Source organism: Lepus europaeus, chromosome 9, assembly GCF_033115175.1.
Source record: "Lepus europaeus isolate LE1 chromosome 9, mLepTim1.pri, whole genome shotgun sequence".
NCBI lineage: Eukaryota > Metazoa > Chordata > Mammalia > Lagomorpha > Leporidae > Lepus > Lepus europaeus.
The window spans coordinates 24,356,894-24,376,567 of NC_084835.1; the positions used below are offsets into that span (position 1 = coordinate 24,356,894).

Below are 19,674 nucleotides of genomic sequence, written 5' to 3' on the forward strand. Positions count from 1 at the left end.
GGCTGGCATCCTACATGGGTGCCGGTTCGACACTCAGCTGCTCCACTTCCCATCCCGTTCTCTGCTGTGGCCTGGGAAAGCAGTAAAAGATGGCACAAGTACGTGGGCCCCTGCACCCATGTAGGAGACGCAAAAGAAGCTCCTGACTCCTGGCTTTGGGTCAGCCCAGCTCCTGCCGTTGCAGTCATTTGGAGAGTGAACCAGTGGATGGAAGACCTCTCTTTCTCTCTGCCTCTGCCTCTGTGTCTCTAACTCCACCTTTCAAATAAATAAATAAAATAAAATGCATGTAAGAATGATAAGAAGTGAACGTATTCTTAGCACCAGATTCCTTTAAAGTAATTAAGGGCTGGGCATTTGGTGTTTGCCCACATCCTATATCAGAGTACCCAGGTTCAAGTTCTGACTCAGTTCCAGATTCCAACTTCCTGCTGATAGTCCCACTGGGAGACAACAGATATGGTTTAAGTAGTTGATTCCTTGCCTGAGAGACCTGGATGGAGTTCTTGACTTCTGGCTTCCAGCTGACCAAGCCCTGGCTATTGTGGACATCTGAGGATTGAAGAAGGGCAATCTCTCTCCCTTCTCTCTGAGTCTCTCTGCCTTTCAAATAAACAATTTAACGAAGTAACTAAAAAGTAATAAAATAATTTAGTTCCCTTATGTTGAGATCTTGTTGTGTACCTGGAGCCAAGTTTATTTTAAGTCTCTGGCCATCTCTGATGTTGATGGGTAAGGTTCTGTGAAAGATAGCTCTCTTGCTTCAAAGAGCACAAATACAGTTTTAACTGGATGCTTGTTGTTGCTGGTGTCATATAAACTAGTTATATGATTAAAGGTGATTGTTGTTTGAGTACGCATTTGGCCTAGATTAAGATGCCAGCTGATACATCCACATCCCATATGACACCCACCTCCAGCTTCCTGCTAGTGCAGACCTTGGAGGCAGTGGTAATGACTCAAGTGGTTGGGTTCCTGTAACCCGTATGGGAGATCTGGATGGTATTCCTGGCTCTTGGTTTTGGTCTTGGCCTTGTTCCAGCTCTGGCTATTGTAGGCATTTGGGGAGTGAACCAGAGATTAGGAGCACACACTTTCTCTGTCTGTCTCTACTTCTCAAATAAATACTTGAACAAATAAAAAATTTTAATGTGTATTAAGGATGATTTTAGAAAACATTTTTGTTGGAGTTGGCACTGTGGCATAATAGGCTAAGTGTCCATCTGTGGCACTGGTATTCCATATGGGTGTCAGTTCTTGTCCTGGATGCTCCACTTCCAATCTAGCTCTTTGCTTATGGCCTGAGAAAGCAGTGCAAGGTGACCCAAGTGCTTGGGCCTCTGCACTCATGTGGGAGACCTGGAAGAAGCTCCTGGCTTTGGATCAGCCCAGCTGCAGCCATTTGGGGCATGAACGAACGGATGGAAGACCTTTCTCTCTCTCTCCCTCTGTCTAACCCTGCCTCTCAAATAAAATAAATAAAATATTTTTTAAAAAACTTTTTATTGTGTTTTTGTCTGCACAACAAAAGATACCTGAAGAAGTGGCAACCAAGAGGGCAGTATCTTTTTGCCCCTCAACCTTAAATTAGACCCTGAAGTGAGATTCTGGTTTCAGAGGAGATCCCATAGGTGCTTCATCTCCTGGGTTCGAAGAGCAGCTCAGATCATGTTTAATAAAAAGCCAGTCTGGCCAGTGCTGTGGTGTAGTGAGTAAAGCCACTGCCAGAGGATGGAAGATATCTCCCTCCCTCCCTCCCTCCTCTCTGTGTAACTCTGACTTCCAAATAAATAAATAAATAAATAATCTTTTTTAAAAAAGCATTTCTAAGAACAAGACATGGGAAAGATCAACAGGAAGAGCTACAGAGTGATCACAGGGCATTCTTTGTGCTTCCCTCTTTCTTCCTCCTCTTTTCCTCTTTGTATTTCATTCTGGTTTTGGCCTTTGAGGATGATGAATTTTACAAAATATTTGAACTACAACATGTCCTTGTATCATATAGTTAATCTAGCTACTTCACAAAATATTTCTGTAAAAAGTAATCTTTTATTCTAAGAGAAATTATGTACATCTCTTTTAAAGCTGTTCTTTCTGTTCTTCCAATCCCTACCCCCCCCCCCCCAGGTTCACTTTACCATTATGGTTCTTGAAATTGCTGCTAGTAGCCATTTACTAGCAGCCCTTTTTGTCTTAGGCACAACACCTAAAGTAACCATAGATTGTTTAAGGACAGAAAGGCCATGTTGAGCCGCAGGCCAGTTTGAGGAATTGGCAGCACTAACAAGAAGCAAGGCCTTTATGACAGCCTCTTTACAAACTCCCTATGGCTCGTTATCTGTGGATTTCTTCCATTTTTATCTTGTGGGACCTCATCAGAAGCCATCTCTTTGGTGTGACAAATGTGAATTGGCTGATTCCCTACACTTTTTTTTTTTTTTTAATATGGAACACTTCACGAATTTGCGTGACATCCTTGCACAGGGGCCATGCTAATCTTCTCTGTATCGTTCCAATTTTAGTATATGTGCTGCCAAAGCGAGCACTCCCTACACGTTTAAAACAGGGAAAGGCAATATGGTGAAAAGAAAACCTGAGCTTCAGTATTGTATGTGTTGTCAACTATCTGTAATTTTGGGGAGGCTGCTCGATGTATCTCAGCCATAGTTTGTATAAGTAGATTTCACATGTACCTTATTTATATGGGTCAATGAGATGATATTTATAAAAATTCCTTAGTGAGCTTTAAATTGCTCTGTAAAAGAAGATTACTAAATCTGAAAACTGTGCTAATTCTCAACCACCGATAAGCTGACTCTGCTAACCCGTGTTTAGAAGAACATATCGGTGAAGAGGGGTTGCTGTTTTTCATTGAGAGCTGTTACAAGGTTCATATACTTCCCCCCTGCCTTTGAATGCTATCTTTTTTTCTTCCCATCTTTAATGCAAAGATTTGTTACATCACATAATAATCACATTCTCAGTGCAAAGTATAACTCTTAACTATGTTTGTAAATTGGAGATCTTCAACAAAGATACTGGCCAGAAATGTTCTTTCTTTTCTATTTTCTATTTTATCTCCTAGTACCTTAAGAATCCTTGAGGGTTGATTATGAGCAAACTGGAGTATGTGATAGAATCTCAACTCTGTGACTCAGGTCACAGCCAGACAGTCACAAAATGGAATTGTGAAGTGTTTAAAAGCAGTTGATAAAAGGGAGTGGGAATGTACATGTTGAACTCCGCAGCTCTCAGATCTAGAATTTGCTCCTCTGTAGTATCCTTGAGGTAGAGAGTAAGGACTTTGCTTGTTGTTCTTGGACACAAATATCTGTAGCTTTTTTGCAACTTCATGTTATGACTCCTTGAAACCTGCTTAGAAACACCATTATGTGCGAACTGAGAACATAGACTTGAGAGGATTTTAGGAGGTGTATGTCTAATTTAAGCTTAATCTGAGGAGATGTCTTTGATTTTACTTTCAAATTGTTGGTGCCTGTGTAAGAGCTAGATGTGGTTAATCAAACTCATGGCTTTGATGGCATCTTTGCTTGATTAGCTTAATAACTCAATAATTCAAGGGAATAAAAATTCTAGTGTGTTGAAGATTGTAGATAATAGACAATTAAGAGCGGATAACCACTGGAAGTGTTGCATTGTTCTGCCTGTTCATTAATCCAGCTCCCCACAGGCTACTTACCTGGAAGTCACTGGCAAATCTCTGCTCTGTGAAAACAGGAGCTATGTATGTGCAGGGTGCAGCTATGTGTGTGCTTAGTATATCTGGGCTACCTTTGTGTGACAGTGTCTGGGAGATCAAATCATAGATAACTGACTGATCTCAGTTTTTTCCTATTTATTCTTATTAAAACAGTTGGCTGTTCTTCAATGGTGATATTAAAACCATTTCATATTCTTTAGCAGTGGTTACTGGCAGCCTGACAATAACAGTGACAGTGGTTACTAACAATGTACAAGTTGAAAAGAAAAGCTGCCTGAGTGGTAGGACATTCCATAACAGTAAGAAACCATTGCCTTTGTAACACATGAGGTGAAGGGAGTCTCCCAGCTGGCATGCTCATGGGGACTCCTGCATGTCATCTGTCCACAGCTACTGGAACAGCATATTTGCTGTCTAGGAACTATAAAATGCACCTTTCCTTAGCCATTACTGAATCTCTAATGCCTTCAAGTGGTGAAATCAGAATTTTCAGTGGACCGAAATTGAAAGTGCCTTGTTCTGGTGGCTGCTGATCACTGTTCATATGGCAACTGACATGTTGTATGAAGTGGGTGTGCAAGTGCATGCCATGATAATACCTCCTTCCAAAGCTCCCGTGTGCTACACACTGCAGTCCTCTGGATATAGTTGGTACAACTCAGTCCTTTGTTCATTCAACAAGAGCTACTTACGCTCCTTTTCCTATATCAGATACTGTGTTGGGTGCTGATAAATAAAAATCCAGCATGATTTAGCCTGCAATTTGGGCTAGCAGTTTGACAACCAATGTTAAGTGCTATCATGGAGATCCAGGTTCTGATGCACAGTGACCATTCTTTATAAAAATGTAGTCTTTCAGGAGATTAAAATGGGTTCTTAAATGTTCTTAGCTGGCAAAAAAAGCAGCATGACCTGTGTGATTTTATTCGACTCTGTTTAGTCTTATTTGCTGATGACTAGTCCTTTTTTAACATTTAGGGCTTGAAATAATCAACATTTATTGAGGCCTCACTATATTCTAGCTTCCTTATGTATGTTAATCTTCACAATCATCCTAGGAAGTAGGTACTGTGATCCCAACTTTAAAGATGAGGAAACTAAAGCACAAAGAAGTTAAGGACCTTGCTGAAGGTCATGGAGTAGAAGCAGGATTGAAATTTAGAGAACCTGAGCCACAAGTCCATACTCTTAAATGGTGTGATGTCCTAAGTTTAGAAGGGCACCATCTTAACCACCTTTGCATCAGTAGAGTTGGACTTAGTGGTGCTCCTCTGATCACCCCTTCATAGCTCCCCTGTGGAGTTTATCTCTTTTCCAGTCAGCTTCTGAGGTCAGATTGCTTGTCCCTAATACTAAGCACAAGTTGGTGAATGAGACCCGGGTCTCTTCTCTTTAGCACCAGATGTGAATCCAGTTTAGCCCTTCACTAGTTGGGTGACACCCCCCCCCCCACACACTCTGAACATGTTTCTTCAGCTGTCAAGTTGAAATAATGTTATCCATGTAATCATTTAGCAGATTAAATGAGAAAATGTACTTAGCAGTTTCTGACTCTGAGTAAGTACTTAATAAATGTAAGAAAGATTTTATTGTCGTTGTCCTTTAGCCTTGAGGGCAAGCCAAGAGATAGTTTCTCAGAGACCAGATTCTAACTATTAGGTAGGTGGACAGTTTTCCTTTCATTTTGACAAGACAATAATTTTATTCTATGTATTTCTTTTAACTCTTTTGGTGTGAAAAGCAGGGAGGTAAAGCATTATTTGACAGATGTATGGATTCAAGCAAGAAACTGAGGTCCAATTGCAATGAAATGAGTTGTTTAACTCAGAGCCCTGTCTGAGGAGTGACACAGAGGACCCTAGAGGGCGGAGAATGAATACAGCGCAGGGGCTAGTTCCAGAGTCACAGCCTCGGTTAGTTCACTTACAAGTGTGGGTGAGGGTTCCTTGTCAATAGGCAGAGATTATTTTTCCCCTTTGCTACAAAATATCTGCTGGCTAGGGTTTCTTAAAACATTTTTTTCTTGATGTGAACTAGAAATTATGACTTGTCCAAAGCAGAGAGGCAAGAGGGCTCTGTAACTACAAGCTTCTTGAGCCCCTTATCCTACCTGTTCCTGTGCCACACTTTCCCAAAAGCTTCTGTGCCAATGATAGCTCCTTAGATCTCAGGGCTGGCTCACTCTGTAAGCTCCAGGCCAGAGTGATGCTGCTGCTGTTGCCACCATCTACCTGCTATCAACAGTGCACAGTTTCCTGCTATTAGGATGTCACCTCATGAAGCTTTCATACTTGTTTATTCTTATCTTCTGTGTTGTACCTCTTTATCCTGGTGCTTTTGCTGTGTAGCCAGTTTTCCAAAGAAAATTTTGGGTACCAGAGTTATAGCACTTACTGCTTCTCCAAGGAGATTTGAGTTAGCCATGGAAAAGAAGATATCTGAGAAGACTCCTATGCCTCTATGCTACAGAAGGAAGAGTTTGTTTTTTGTTAGTATGCTAACTCCTGAGCCAAGTGGGGCACTTGCTGGGGCTTATGAGAATGTGCTACGTGACCTCTGGAATAGACTGGGCCTAGCCTACCCAAGAACAGCATCCCAATCTACAGGAGCCAAGGCCGAAGATGGATTTCACCTTCTCCCACTCCCCTTCCCTAAGCATAAGCTTGCTGTGTCACACTGCCCCAAATCTGTGGCTTAACACAGCCTTTCTCCCTTTGCTGAAGAGTAAATTCACTCTTTATAAAATGTTTCAGGTTGGAGACTAGAAAGGCTCTCTGTGCCTTCTTGTCTCTCTGTTTTCCTAGGGTTGATGTTGATGGCTTCTGTCTTTGTGTTTACAGGGAACTCTAATGATCCATGACAAAGAGGTCACCCTCGAGTATGTACCAGGTCCGGATTTTTGGTACTGTAAACGAGTAAGTACAAGAATACCTTTCTGTAGAAGTAGACATCCATTGTTAAAGCTCCTGCATGTCTCCAGCAACAGCATTTACAAGGGCAAAGCTCTTCATTCTGTATAAACTTTTGATGAACTGGAGGCCAAGACATGCCTTGCTTTCTGTTGATTATAAAAATAGTGTCACTTGTCCTACCATCTCTTCTCTGTTAGTCTCCCTGGGTGTGCTCACAAGGAAACTGGTATTTGGAAAGGAGAATTTGGAGAGCCTGATTTCTGTGGGAACTGTCCATAAGGATATTTTGGGACTTCCAAGAGTATAGAACTTCAGGCAGCATGTTGCTTTATTTCTGTTAAACTTATATTTTTGTAGATTGACACATTAAAAAGAAATTATACTGTACTGTTTTATTTATTAACAGTTCAGTTTTATCAGTAAACATGAAAATATAATTTTAGGGGCAGATGCTATGGTGTTAAGCTGCTGCCTATGCTGCCGGCATCACGTATGGGCTCCAGTTCATGTCTCGGCTGATCCACCTCTGGTCTAGTTCCCTGCTAATGTGCCTGGGAAAGCAGCAGAGGATGGCCCAAGTGCTTGGGCCCCTGTACCCATGTAGGAGACCTAGATGAAGCTCCTGGCTCCTGGCTTCAGCCTGGCCCAGCTCTGGCTATTGTGGCCATCTGAAAAGTGAACCAACAGTTGGAAGATCTCTGTCTGCCTCTCCCTTTCTCTCTCTAACTCTGCCTTTCAAATAAATAAATAAATCCTTTTTAAAGAAAGGAAAAAATCTCGGTTTCCACTGCTACTACTTACCTTCTAAAACAATAATGAAAAATTCATATTTTTTCCTTATTTTTGTTAACCTTCTAAATTATTATTTATTAAGAGTATTATAGAACTTGACAAAGTTTACTAAAACTTAAGCTAGATATTTTTGGTAGTCTTAATAAAATACAGTTTGGATAGCTATGATTATTACATGCCAAAGCATTTCTCTTTCTTGGGATATATTGTCTTAGAATGTCATTTTAAGAAAACATGTAACCTTTTTTTTTTTTTTAAAGATTTATTTATTTAATTGAAAGTCAGAGTTACACAGCAAGAAGGAGAGGCAGAGAGAGAGAAAGAGAGGCCCTCCATCCACTGGTCCACTACCCAACTGGCCTCAACAGCCGGAGCTGCGCCAATCTGAAGTTAGGAGCCAGGAGCTTCCACCAGGTCTTCCCACGCAGGTGCAGGTGCCCAAGCAGTTGGATGATCTTCCACTGCTTTCCCAGGTCATAGCGGAGAGCTGGATTGGAAGTCAAGCAACTGGGACTTGAATGGGCACCCATACAGGATGCCGGCACTACAGGCGGTAGCTTTACCTGCTACGCCACAGCACCGGCCCCAGCATTTAACCTTTTTGGGGTTTTGTTTGTACAATACACATAACATAAAATTTATCATTTTAACCGCTTTAAAGCATATTTTCAGTGGCATTAAGTGGCTTCACAGTATTGGGTGACCATAAACGTTTTTTTATCTAGCTACAGAATTTTTTTTTTTTTTTTTTTTTTTTTTAAGATTTATTGTATTTATTTGAAAGACAGAGTTACAGAGAGAGAGAGAGAGGTCTTGATCTGCTGGTTCACTCCCCAGATGGCCGCAACTACCGGAGCTGTGCCGATACGAAGCCAGGAGCCAGGAGCTTCTTCCACTCAGGTGCAGGGGCCCAAGGACTTGGGCCATCTTCTACTGTTATCCCAGGCCATAGCAGAGAGCTGGATCAGAAGAGGGGCAGCCGGGACTAGAACCGGTGCCCATATGGGATGCTGGTGCTTCAGGCCAGGGCGTTAACCTGCTGCACCACAGCGCCAACCCCATAGCTACAGAATTTTTTTAATGATCCCAAAACAATCCATTAGTCATTAACCCACCCCCTAAATCCACATTCCCCAATTCCTGACAACCAATAATCTGCCTTCTGTATCTTTGGATTTTCCTATTCTGAACATTTCATATAAATAGGATTATAAAATATTTTTACTTTTTTTTTTTTTTTTAAAGATTTACTTATCTAATTTTCGAAAGAGAGGGAGAGACAGAGAACGCGATCTAGGGCCAGCACTGTGGTGTAGTAGGTTAAGCCTCCTTCTGTGGCGCTGGCATCCCTTATGGGTGCTGGTTCGAGTGCTGGCTGCCCCACTTCTGATCCAGCTCCCTGGTAGTGCTCCTAGGAGACCAGTGGAAGATGGCCCAAGTACTTGGGCCCCAGCACCTGCATGGGAGACCTGGAGAAGCTCCCGGCTGCTGGCTTTAGGTCAGCCCAGCTCCCTCCATTGCAGCCATTTGGGGAGTGAACTAGCAGAAGGAAGATCTCTCTGTCTCTTTATCTCTCTGTTTTTAACTCGGCTTCTTAGATAATCTTTAAAAAAGAAAAAGAGAAATCTTCTATCCCACTGGTTCATTCCCCAAATGTTTCTAACAGCCAGTGCTGGGCCAGGCCAGAGCCAGGAGCCAGAAGCCTCTTATAGGTTTCCCATGTGGGTGACGGGCCCAGGTACCTAGGCCATCGTTCATTGCTTTTCTAGGCCATTAGCAGGAAGTTGGATTGGAAGCAGAGCAGCTGGGATTCTAACCAGCACTCACATGTGATGCCAGCGTCACAGGAAGTGGCTTTACCTGCTGTGCCACAATGCTGGCCTCAATATTTGGCCTTTTGCATCTGCTTTTTCACCTAGTATCTTTTTAATGTTAATCCACATTATAACATTTATCTACTACATTACTTTTTTATGGCTGGTTAATATATAGTTATACCACATTTTGTTATTCTATCAGTTGCTACTCTTCTAGTCCAGCTCTCTGCTGTGGCCCGGGAGGGCAGTGGAGGATGGCCCAAGTGCTTGGGCCCCTGCACCCGCATGGGAGACCAGGAGGAAGTGCCTGGCTCCTGGCTCCTGGCTCCAGATCAGCGCAGCACACCAGCCGTAGCAGCCATTTGGGGGGTGAACCAACGGAATGAAGACCTTTTTCTCTGTCTCTCTCTCGCTATTTATAACTCTACCTGTCAAATTAAAAAATAAAAATAAAAAGAGTTATATTCTTTGAAAGGCTGAGTGACAAAGAAAAGAGAAACACAGAGAGATACATCCCATCCACGGATTGACTCCCCAGATGGCTACAGTAATCAACCGGATGTAGGCCGGGCTGCAGTCATAATCCATTTACTCTATCCTGGTCTCCCACATGGATGGCAGGGGACCAAGCTCTTGGGCCATCTTCTGGCCATCAGCAGGAAGCTGGGTCAGAAGCAGAGTAGCCTGGACTTGGACCAGCACTCCAGTATGAGATGCTGGTAGTGCAGTCTGAAGCTTAACCCCTTGCATGACAAAGCCTGGCATACTTGTCTTGATTTTGACTTGTATTTCCCTATTGACTTTGAGCATCTTTGTGTGTGCTCATATCTCTGGAGATAAGTTCAGTGAGTCCTTTGTTCTTTTTAATAAGGATAAAATGACTTCTTGTTTTTGAGTTGTAGGAGTTTTTATGATTCTAGATGTTAATCCCTTATTAAATATATGATTTTAAAATATTTTCTCTTACATGTTAACCTTTATCTTGTCCTTGATGCATGAAAGTTTTAATTTTGCTGAAGTCCAGTTTATTTGTTTTTGCCTTCATTCCTTGTCCTTTGGTGTCATATCTTAAAAAAAGCATTCATTACCAAACCCAAGATTGACCTCTGTTTTCTAGGAGTTTGGCTCTTACATTTGGGTCTTTGATCTATTTTCAGTTAATTTTCTTGTATAGTATGAGATAAGGGTCTATCTTCATTCTTGGGTATGTGAATTATACAGTTGTCCCACCAGTGTTTGTTAAAGAAACTGTTCTTTCACCATTGAAGACTTTGGTGCCCATATAAGAAACCAATTGACTATAGATCTATAAGTTTTTCCTAGATTCTCAATTTCATTCTCTTGATCTGTATGCTTGTTTGTTTTTAAGGTTTATTTATTTATTTGAAAGGCAGAGTTACAGAGAAGCAGCCACAGAGGCAGAGAGGTCTTCCATCCGCTGGTTCACTCCACAAATGGCCACAATGGCTGGAGCTGGGCTGATCCAAAACCAGGAGCCAGGAGCTTTTTCTGGATCTCCAATGCCAGTACAGGAACCCAAGCCCTTTGGCCATCGTCTACTGCTTTCTGAGGCCATAGCAGAGAGCTGGATCAGAAGTGAAGCAGCCAGATCTCGAACCAGCGCCCACATGGGATGCTAGCACTATAGACAGTGACTTTACCCTCTAAAGATGGAAGACTTCTCTCTGCCTCTGCCTCTCTGTAACTCTTCCTTTCAAATAAATAAATAAATCAAAGAAAAAAAAAGAAAGAAAGAAAAGAGGGTGGAGGAAGACATTGGCATTTTGATAACATTGAATATTATGTTAGAGCATTATGGATAATTTACTTCTTTCTTTCTTATACTTTCCATATTAGCCAACATGTATGTATTGTTTCTCTCTCTCTCTCTCTTTTTAAAGGCTTATTTATTTATTGGAAAGACAGAGTTACAGAGAGAGAGAGGTCTTCCATACACTGCTTTACTACCCAGTTGGCCACAATGGCTGGAACTGAGCTGATCTGAAGTCAGGAGACAGGAGCCTGTTCCAGGTCTCCTGTGCAGGTGCAGGGGCCCAAGGACTTGGGCCATCTACTGCTTTCCCAGCCCATAGCTGGGAGTTGGATTGGAAGAGGAGCAGCTGGGACTCAAACTGGCACCCATATGGGATGCCAGCACTGCAAGCTGTGGCTTTACCTGCTACACTGCAGCGCCAACCCCTTTATTGTTTCTTTTATAATCAGTTAGATGGAGCTACCATTAAAGGGAAAAGTTTTGGAAACTGGTGTAGTGACACAGTGGATTGAGCTGCTGCATGTAACGCCTGCGTCCCATATTGGACCATAGTTTGAGCCCTTCTCCTCAACTTCCAATCCAACTAATGGGCTGCCAATAGGCCTGAGAGTGTAGCAGAAGATAACCCAAATACTTATGCCCCCAAGATCCATGTAGGAGACCTGAATGAAGTTCCAGGCTCCTGATTTCAGCCTGGCTCAGCCCCTGCCATTGTTTTCATTTGTGGAATGAACCAGCAAATGGAAAATCTTTCTCTCTGGCCTGTCCTCTCTCTATCACTCTGCCTTTCAAATAAATAAATCTGTTTTGAAATATTCTGCATGAAACAAAAATGCATATTTAAAAAGTCTGACCTATAGACAATAGTGACAAGAGAAAAGCGAAAATGACTTTATAAATTAATAAAGATATATAATTAAAAAAATTAAGGGAGTGATTTGAACTATGACAGTTTGGTTGTATTGTCCCCTAATGATAAACCATTTGTTCAGTCAGTTGTCTGTGGATAATTTGTACTTTCTGAGATTTTTAGAAGACTAGAGGTGCCATTCCTACATATATAGTCTTGGACCTGATGTGGAATCTTGTTTTGTTTTCATATTTTGTTAAATGTTCATAGCATTATTAGTATTATTCAGAATAACCAAGAAGTGGAAAGAGCTCAAATGTCAACTGATGAATGGACAAACAAAATTGGTATATCTATACAATGAAATGTCTGGAAATAAAAAATTACTACAATTATAAATACACTGTGCTAGACACAAAAGACCATATATAATAATTCTATAGGCCAGAGGGTAAGAATGGGAAATGACCACTGGATTTCTTTCAGGAGTGATGAAAATGCTCTAAAATTAAATTGTGTAATGGTTGTACTATGCATTTGCTAAAAGTCATTAAACTTTGCTCTTAAAATGGTTGATTTTTATGGTATTCAAATTGTGCCTAGCAAAGGTAGGATTCTTAGCCATTTATCAGCTGAATTGTCATAACAAGCAGTCCTCAAATCCTGGTGGCTTAAAACAGTAAATGTTCTTCACTTAAATTGCATGTCAGGGTTATGGGTTGTTTATTGCATTTCTGCTCCACATGACTTTTCATCTTGGAACCCTGCTTGAAGGGAAAGTCTCAGTGGGGCTGTCTTCTCCTGGCTGAGGGAAAATGTGAGACGCTCATTCACACGAACAGTGGCTCTTAAAGCTTCTCTTGGACTTGGTGTTGGTCATGTTCACTCACACTCTATTAATCAGGAAGACCCATGGCCAAAATGTACTCCCCTACAGGGAAGTAGCACAGCCACCTGAGCATGGCAGAGGTGTGTGCTTGATCCACTGACAGGAAAAGAAAAAAGGAAATAACAAACTAATACCCTTACTCAAGTTTTTCAGTCTCACTAGCCCTCAGTTTTCCTTACGTATAAAATAGAAAGAGAATAGTGCCTATTTCATGGAGTTTATACAGTTATTGGAATCAATAAGTGAAGACATATAAAGTAGGACTGGTGCAGGGTTTGTGCTATTTAAGTGTTAGCCAGTGCTGCTGCTGTTCTTTCCCTTCCTCCATCTGACAAACCCACATTTCAAGGCATCTTGAATGGCATCCTCTTCATGGTTTCTGCTCTTTGTTTTCCTGCTGACCATCTGCGTTTGAAGTTCAGTGGTAAAAATACAGTGCTTTGGGGCTGGGCGATGTGCTTGGCTTTTTATTTACTTTGCAAAGTGCCTCTTCCCTTCTTCTGGGCTAGCTAAGGTTCCCCTTCCTTTGAAAGTCCTTCAGATAGCTTCCACAGGATAGTTTGTTTCTTTCACTTTTGACAGGTGTTACTGTGTTGGATAGATCGATAGATATATAAGGTTTTAAATAAATGTTTTCTATCAAATTGAATTCCTTCTCCTTTTCCTTGCAGTGTAAGAGCAGCACTGGTGGGCACCGATCTTCATGTTCATTCTACAAATGCCCAAGGGAAGGTGAGTGGTAGAAGTGGTTGATTGTGGTTTTTATCTAGTGCAAAGAGCAAAACAAATTTCATATTCTCCTTGGCTTTAAAGAATTTTCATCCCTAAATGAAGCTGATGTGTAAAGCTTTTGAAAGTGCAGATTGATACCCAACTTCATGTGACCTGTTAGTAAAGATTAGGATCACAGAATCCCTCCAGAAGATAGAGATGGGATTATGCTCAAGTGGCTAAGTAGGCTGGTGATCAGAGGTCAGTAGTATTGTTATAGAGAATAAACTTAAGAATCAGGTTGAAATAGAATCTGTAGGGCACCAGGGCTGTTACTGTGGCACAGCAGGTTAAGCTGCCACCTGCAATGCCAACATCTAATGTGGGCGCTGGCCCAGATCCAGCCATTGCCACCATTTGGGGAATGAACCAGTGGTTGGAAGATCAATCTCTCTTGTCTCGCTCCTCCTCCTTCCCTCTGTCCTTCCATCTCCCACTCTCTCATTCTTTCTATAACTCTACTTTTCAAATAAATAAAGTAAATCTTAAAAAAAAAAATTAGCCAGGGCTGGGTGAGGGTGGGCTGGTGATATGGTGTAATGGGTTAAGCTGCCATCTGCAGTTACAGCAACCCATATGGGCACTGGTTCAAGTCCTCGCTGCTTACTTCCAATCCAGCTCCCTGCTAATGTGCCTGGGAAAGCAGCAGAAGATGGCCGAAGTGCTTGAGCCCCTACATCTATGTAGGATGCAGCTCCTGGCTTCTGGCTTCAGCCTAGCCCAGCTCCAGCTAGTGGCCATTTGGAGAGAGAACCAGCAGATGGAAGATCTTTGTCTGTTTCTCCCTTTCTCTCTCTGTAATTCTTTCAAACAGATAAATTTTTTTTAAAGAAAAAAGTCTGTATGATATCTATTTATATGACAAACTACACACATTCACACTTATTTGAAGTTACTGGGAATTGTTTGCTGTATTATTTTCTCATTTACATTCCATGTAAGCATTTCAGAATCTGCTACCAAAAAAATAATTAAAATAACAATAAAAATGGGTCCACAGCAGAATAAGCCTTTGCCTGGGATGTCAGAATCCTATTTAGATTTTGGTTTGCATCCTGGCTGCTCTGCTTAGATCCAGCTCCCTGCTAATGCACCTGGGAATGCAACAGATGATGGCCCAAGGACTTGGACCCCTGCCTCCCAGGTGGGAGATCTAGATCGAGTTCCTGGCTCTCAGCTTTCCCCTGCCCCAACCCTGGCTGTCACCCTTATTTGGGGAGTGAACCAGTGGATGGAAAAATCTCTTTCTCTCTGTCTCTCCTTCTGTCTCTGTAACTGCCTTTCAAATAGATAAATCTTTTTTTTTTTTTTTTTTTTGACAGAGTGGACAGTGAGAGAGAGAGAGAGAAAGGTCTTCCTTTGCCGTTGGTTCACCCTCCAATGGCTGCCGCGGCCAGCGCACAGCGCTGATCTGAAGGCAGGAGCCAGGTGCTTCTCCTGGTCTCCCATGCGGGTGCAGGGCCCAAGCACTTGGGCCATCCTCCACTGCACTCCCGGCCATAGCAGAGAGCTGGCCTGGAAGAGGGGCAACCGGGACAGAATCCGGCGCCCCGACGGGGACTAGAACCCGGTGTGCCGGCGCCGCTAGGCGGAGGATTAGCCTAGTGAGCTGCGGCGCCGGCCTCAAATAGATAAATCTTTAAAAAGGAATAGCAGTAAAAATCTAAGCAAAAGAAAATAATTAAGATTGGAGGATCAGCCGGCGCCGCGGCTCACTAGGCTAATCCTCCACCTGCGGCGCCGGCACCCTGAGTTCTAGTCCCAGTCGGGGCACCGGATTCTGTCCCGGTCACTCCTCTTCCGGTCCAGCTTTCTGCTGTGGCCTGGGAGTCCAGTGGAGGATGGCCCAGGTCCTTGGGCCCTGCACTCGCATGGGAGACCAGGAGAAGCACCTGGCTTCTGCCTTCGGATCAGCGCGGTGCACCGGCTACAGCGCGCCGGCCACAGCTGCCATTGAGGGGGTGAACCAATGGAAAAAGGAAGAACTTTCTCTCTCTCTCTCTCACTGTCCGCTCTTCCTGTCCAAAAAAAAAAAAAGATTGGAGGATCATAGAGAAATAAACCTGCTTGCTTCTCAAGCTCTGTACTTTTTTAATTAACTTTTTTATTTACACAATCATTCTACATGTTTATGGAGTACAATTCAATACACGTATATGATGTGATGTGAAAGCACAGAACTTGAGGTAAATTTCTTCAGAGAAGCTTTATGTAGACTTTGAAGAGTCTAGGAAAGGCATCTCTCAAGGTAATCCTATAGCAGTTACTAACAGTGTGTGCCTGTTTCAGATGTCCCCCAGGAAAGCCAGGGCATGACCATGGAATATAGTTTGGTACAGAATTCAAGCAGTCTTCTGAAGGACATGTTCTAAGGTTAAAATCCAGTGTACTTTTGTGCTGCTGTTCAGCATACCAGTTAAGACACCAGTTGTGATGCCTGTATCCTATATAGGAGTGTTTCATTTTGAATCCAGACTCCACTCCTGAATCTAGCTTCCTTCTACTATGTACCTTGGGAGATAACAAGTGGTAGTTGAAGTACGTAGGTCCCTGCTCCCAATCTGGGAGACCCTGTTTGAATTTCTGGGCTCTCAGCTTCAGCCTGGCAGAGCCCTAGTTGTTGCAGGTCTTTAGGAAGTGAACCAGGGGCCAATGCTGTGGTGCAGCAAGTTAACGCCCTGGCCTGAAGCACTGGCATCCCATATGGGTGCCTGTTTAAGTCCTGGCTGCTCCACTTCCAATCCAGCTCTCTGCTATGGCTTGGGAAAGCAATAGAAGATGGCCCAAGTCCTTGGGTCCCTGCACCCACGTGGGAGACCTGGAAGAAGTTCCTGGCTTCGGATCAGCACAGCTCCAGCCGTTGCAGCCAGTTGGGGAGTGAACCATCGGATGGAAGACCTCTCTCTCTCATTGCCTCTCCTCTCTCTGTGTAACTCTGACGTTCAAATATAATAAATAAATCTTAAAAAAAAAAAAAAAAAAGAGGGGCCAGCGCCATGGCCCACTTGGTTAATCCTCCACCTATGGCGCCAACATCCCATTTGGCGCTGGTTCTAGTCCCGGTTACTCCTCTTCCAGTCCAGCTCTCTTGCTGTGGCCTGGGAAAGCAGTGGAGGATGGCCCAAATGCTTGTGTCCCTGCACACGCATGGGAGACCAGGAAGGAGCACCTGGCTCCTGGCTTCGTATCGGCATAGCTCCAGCCATTGCGGCCATTTGGGGAGTGAACCAATGGAGGAAGACCTTTCTCTTTCTCATTCTCTCTCACTGTCTGTAACTCTACCTGTCAAATAAAAATCTTAAAAAAAGAAAAGTAAATCTTTAACAAAAAAAAAAAAATGAACCAGTGGATGGACAATCTCTGCACCTCTCCCTCTCTGCTTTTCAAATAAAACATTTATTTTTTTTTTTAAGATTTATTTATTTATTTGAAAAGCAAAGTTACAGAGAGACAGAGGCAGAAAGAAGTCTTCCATCTGCTGGTTCACTCCCCAAATGGCCACAATGGCGGAAGCTGGGCCGATCTGAAGCCAGGAGAAAGGAGCTCTCCCTTGCGGGTGCAGGGGCCCCAACACTTGGACCATCTTCTATTGCTTTCCCAGGTCATAGCAGAGAGCTGGATCAGAAGTGGAGCAGCTGGGCCGGCGCCACGGCTCAATAGGCTAATCCTCCACCTTGCGGCGCCAGCACACTGGGTTCTAGTCCCGGTCAGGGCTCCGGATTCTATCCTGGTTGCCCCTCTTCCAGGCCAGCTCTCTGCTGTGGCCTGGGAGTGCAGTGGAGGATGGCCCAAGTGCTTAGGACCTGCACCCAAGGGAGACCAGGAGAAGCACCTGGCTCCTGCCTTCGGATCAGCACGGTGTGCTGGCCACAGCACGCCAGCCGTGGCGGCCCTTGGAGGGTGAACCAACAGCAAAGGAAGACCTTTCTCTCTATCTCTCTCTCTCACTGTCCACTCTGCCTGTCAAAAAAAAAGAAGTGGAGCAGCCCGGAATTGAACTGGTACCCACATGGGATGCCAGCACTGTAGGCATAGGTTTTACCTGTATGCCACAGCACCAGCCCTATAAAATATTTATTTAAAAAAATTAATAAAATTTTGATATGCCTTCAGAGTATTTTTTATTTATTTATTTATTTATTTTTTAATTTTTGACAGGCAGAGTGGACAGTGAGAGAGAGACAGAGAGAAAGGTCTTCCTTTTGCCGTTGGTTCACCCTCCAATGGCCGCCGCGGTAGCGCGCTGCGGCTGGCGCACCGCGCTGATCCGATGGCAGGAGCCAGGTGCTTATCCTGGTCTCCCATGGGGTGCAGGGCCCAAGCACTTGGGCCATCCTCCACTGCACTCCCTGGCCACAGCAGAGAGCTGGCCTGGAAGAGGGGCAACCGGGACAGGATCGGTGCCCCGACCGGGACTAGAACCCGGTGTGCCGGCGCCGCAAGGCGGAGGATTAGCCTAGTGAGCCGCGGCGCCGGCCTATTTATTTATTTATTGGTAAGGCAGAGTTACAGAGAGAATAGGAGAGATGGAGAAAGAGAGCGTCCATCCATTAGTTCACTTCCCAAATGGCTGCAACAGCCAGGGTGAAAACCAGGAGCCTGGAACTCCAGCTGGTCTCCTACATGAGTGACAGGAGTCTGTGTACTTGGACCATCTGCTGCTGCTTTCCATGTGCATTTTCAGGGAGCTGGATTGGAAGTGGAGCAGCTGCATCTCACACTGACACTCTGATATGGGATTTTGGTGTTAGAAAGCAGTGGCTTAATATTGCTGTATCATGGCCGGCGCCGCGGCTCACTAGGCTAATCCTCCGCCTTGCGGCGCCGGCACACCGGGTTCTGGTCCCGGTCGGGGCACCGATCCTGTCCCGGTTGCCCCTCTTCCAGGCCAGCTCTCTGCTGTGGCCAGGGAGTGCAGTGGAGGATGGCCCAAGTGCTTGGGCCCTGCACCCCATGGGAGACCAGGAGAAGCACCTGGCTCCTGCCATTGGATCAGCGCACTGCGCCGGCCGCAGCGCGCTACCGCGGCGGCCATTGGAGGGTGAACCAACGGCAAAAGGAAGACCTTTCTCTCTGTCTCTCTCTCTCTCACTGTCCACTCTGCCTGTCAAAAAAAATTTAAAAAATATATATATATATTGCTGTATCACAATGCCAGGCCCTAAAGGACTTTCTTGTAAGGCTTGGTTTTTTGTTTGGTTGGTTTATTTTGTTTTTGTAATTTATTTGGAAAGCAGAACGGCAAAAAGAAATAGAGATCTTCTTATCTGCTGGTTCACTCCTCAAATGCCTGTTATTCCCAAGACTGGTCAGGTCAAAGGTGTCAGCCTGGAAATCAACCCAGGTTTCCCACGTGAGTGACAAGGTCCCAAGTACTCACCATCACCTGTTGCCTCCTGGGGTGGACATTCATTAGCAGGAAGCTTGATTAGAAGAGGAATATCTGGAACTTGACCCAGGTACTCTGACATGGAAAACAGGCGGGTGTTGTCTTAGCTGCTGCGCCAAGCGCCCACCCTTTATAGGTATTTCTGAGACAGTATTTAAAATATTTGGTGGTAGATAAGGAGGAAGCAAAGTAGCAGTGTTTTTTTGTTTTTTTGTTTTTTTTTTGGTTTTGTTTTGTTTTTTAATAAAGCCTTCTTGGGATTTTCTATTTCTATTCTCTATTGCCCCTGATGACAGAAGCCAAGCAGGTATTAATAACCTACCCTCAGCCTCAGAAAACACCCATACCAGCCCCATCAGAAAAACAACCCAACCAGCTCGCAAGGCCAGCTGATAAGGAATCCGAATCCAGGAAGCGGGAAGAAGGACAAGAATCACGCTTGGGACATCAAAAGAGAGAAGCAGAAAGGTGTCTGCCTCATTCTCGCAGAGAAGGGCCCACTTTCCGAAGAGACAGAGAAAAGGAACCATGGTCTGGAGACGTACGCCAGGATGGGGAGAGCAAAAGTAAGTGATTTTTCAGGGCATTTGTCAGACGTTGACCACAACTATTGGAGAATAGATAGCCTATGTTGTGGCTAAGAGCCAGTGACTTCCCCGTACCATAGAACTGTGCAAAGCCTGATTACACAAAACCATTGCTTTCTTTTACCTTTACTGGACTAGTTGAAGGAATCAACACTCTCCAAATGCAAATTAC

The 19,674-nt window shown here is 43.9% G+C and overlaps 1 protein-coding gene and 1 non-coding gene across 6 annotated transcripts in view; one reads left to right on the plus strand and one right to left on the minus strand.

Moving 5' to 3' along the window:
- RBM6 (RNA binding motif protein 6) overlaps nt 1-19,674 on the plus strand; it is a 119,720-nt gene that overhangs the window by 81,944 nt on the left and 18,102 nt on the right. For all 5 annotated transcript variants that reach the window (XM_062200914.1, XM_062200916.1, XM_062200917.1 and 2 more), the window contains 3 exons: nt 6,562-6,636; nt 13,427-13,487; nt 19,212-19,481. In XM_062200914.1, coding sequence (XP_062056898.1) covers nt 6,562-6,636; nt 13,427-13,487; nt 19,212-19,481 — 406 coding nt within the window. The remainder of the gene's footprint in view (nt 1-6,561; nt 6,637-13,426; nt 13,488-19,211; nt 19,482-19,674) is intronic.
- On the minus strand, nt 2,440-2,546 carry LOC133767416 (U6 spliceosomal RNA). Its single transcript, XR_009866881.1, has one exon. It is a non-coding gene; the product is annotated as a U6 spliceosomal RNA (small nuclear RNA).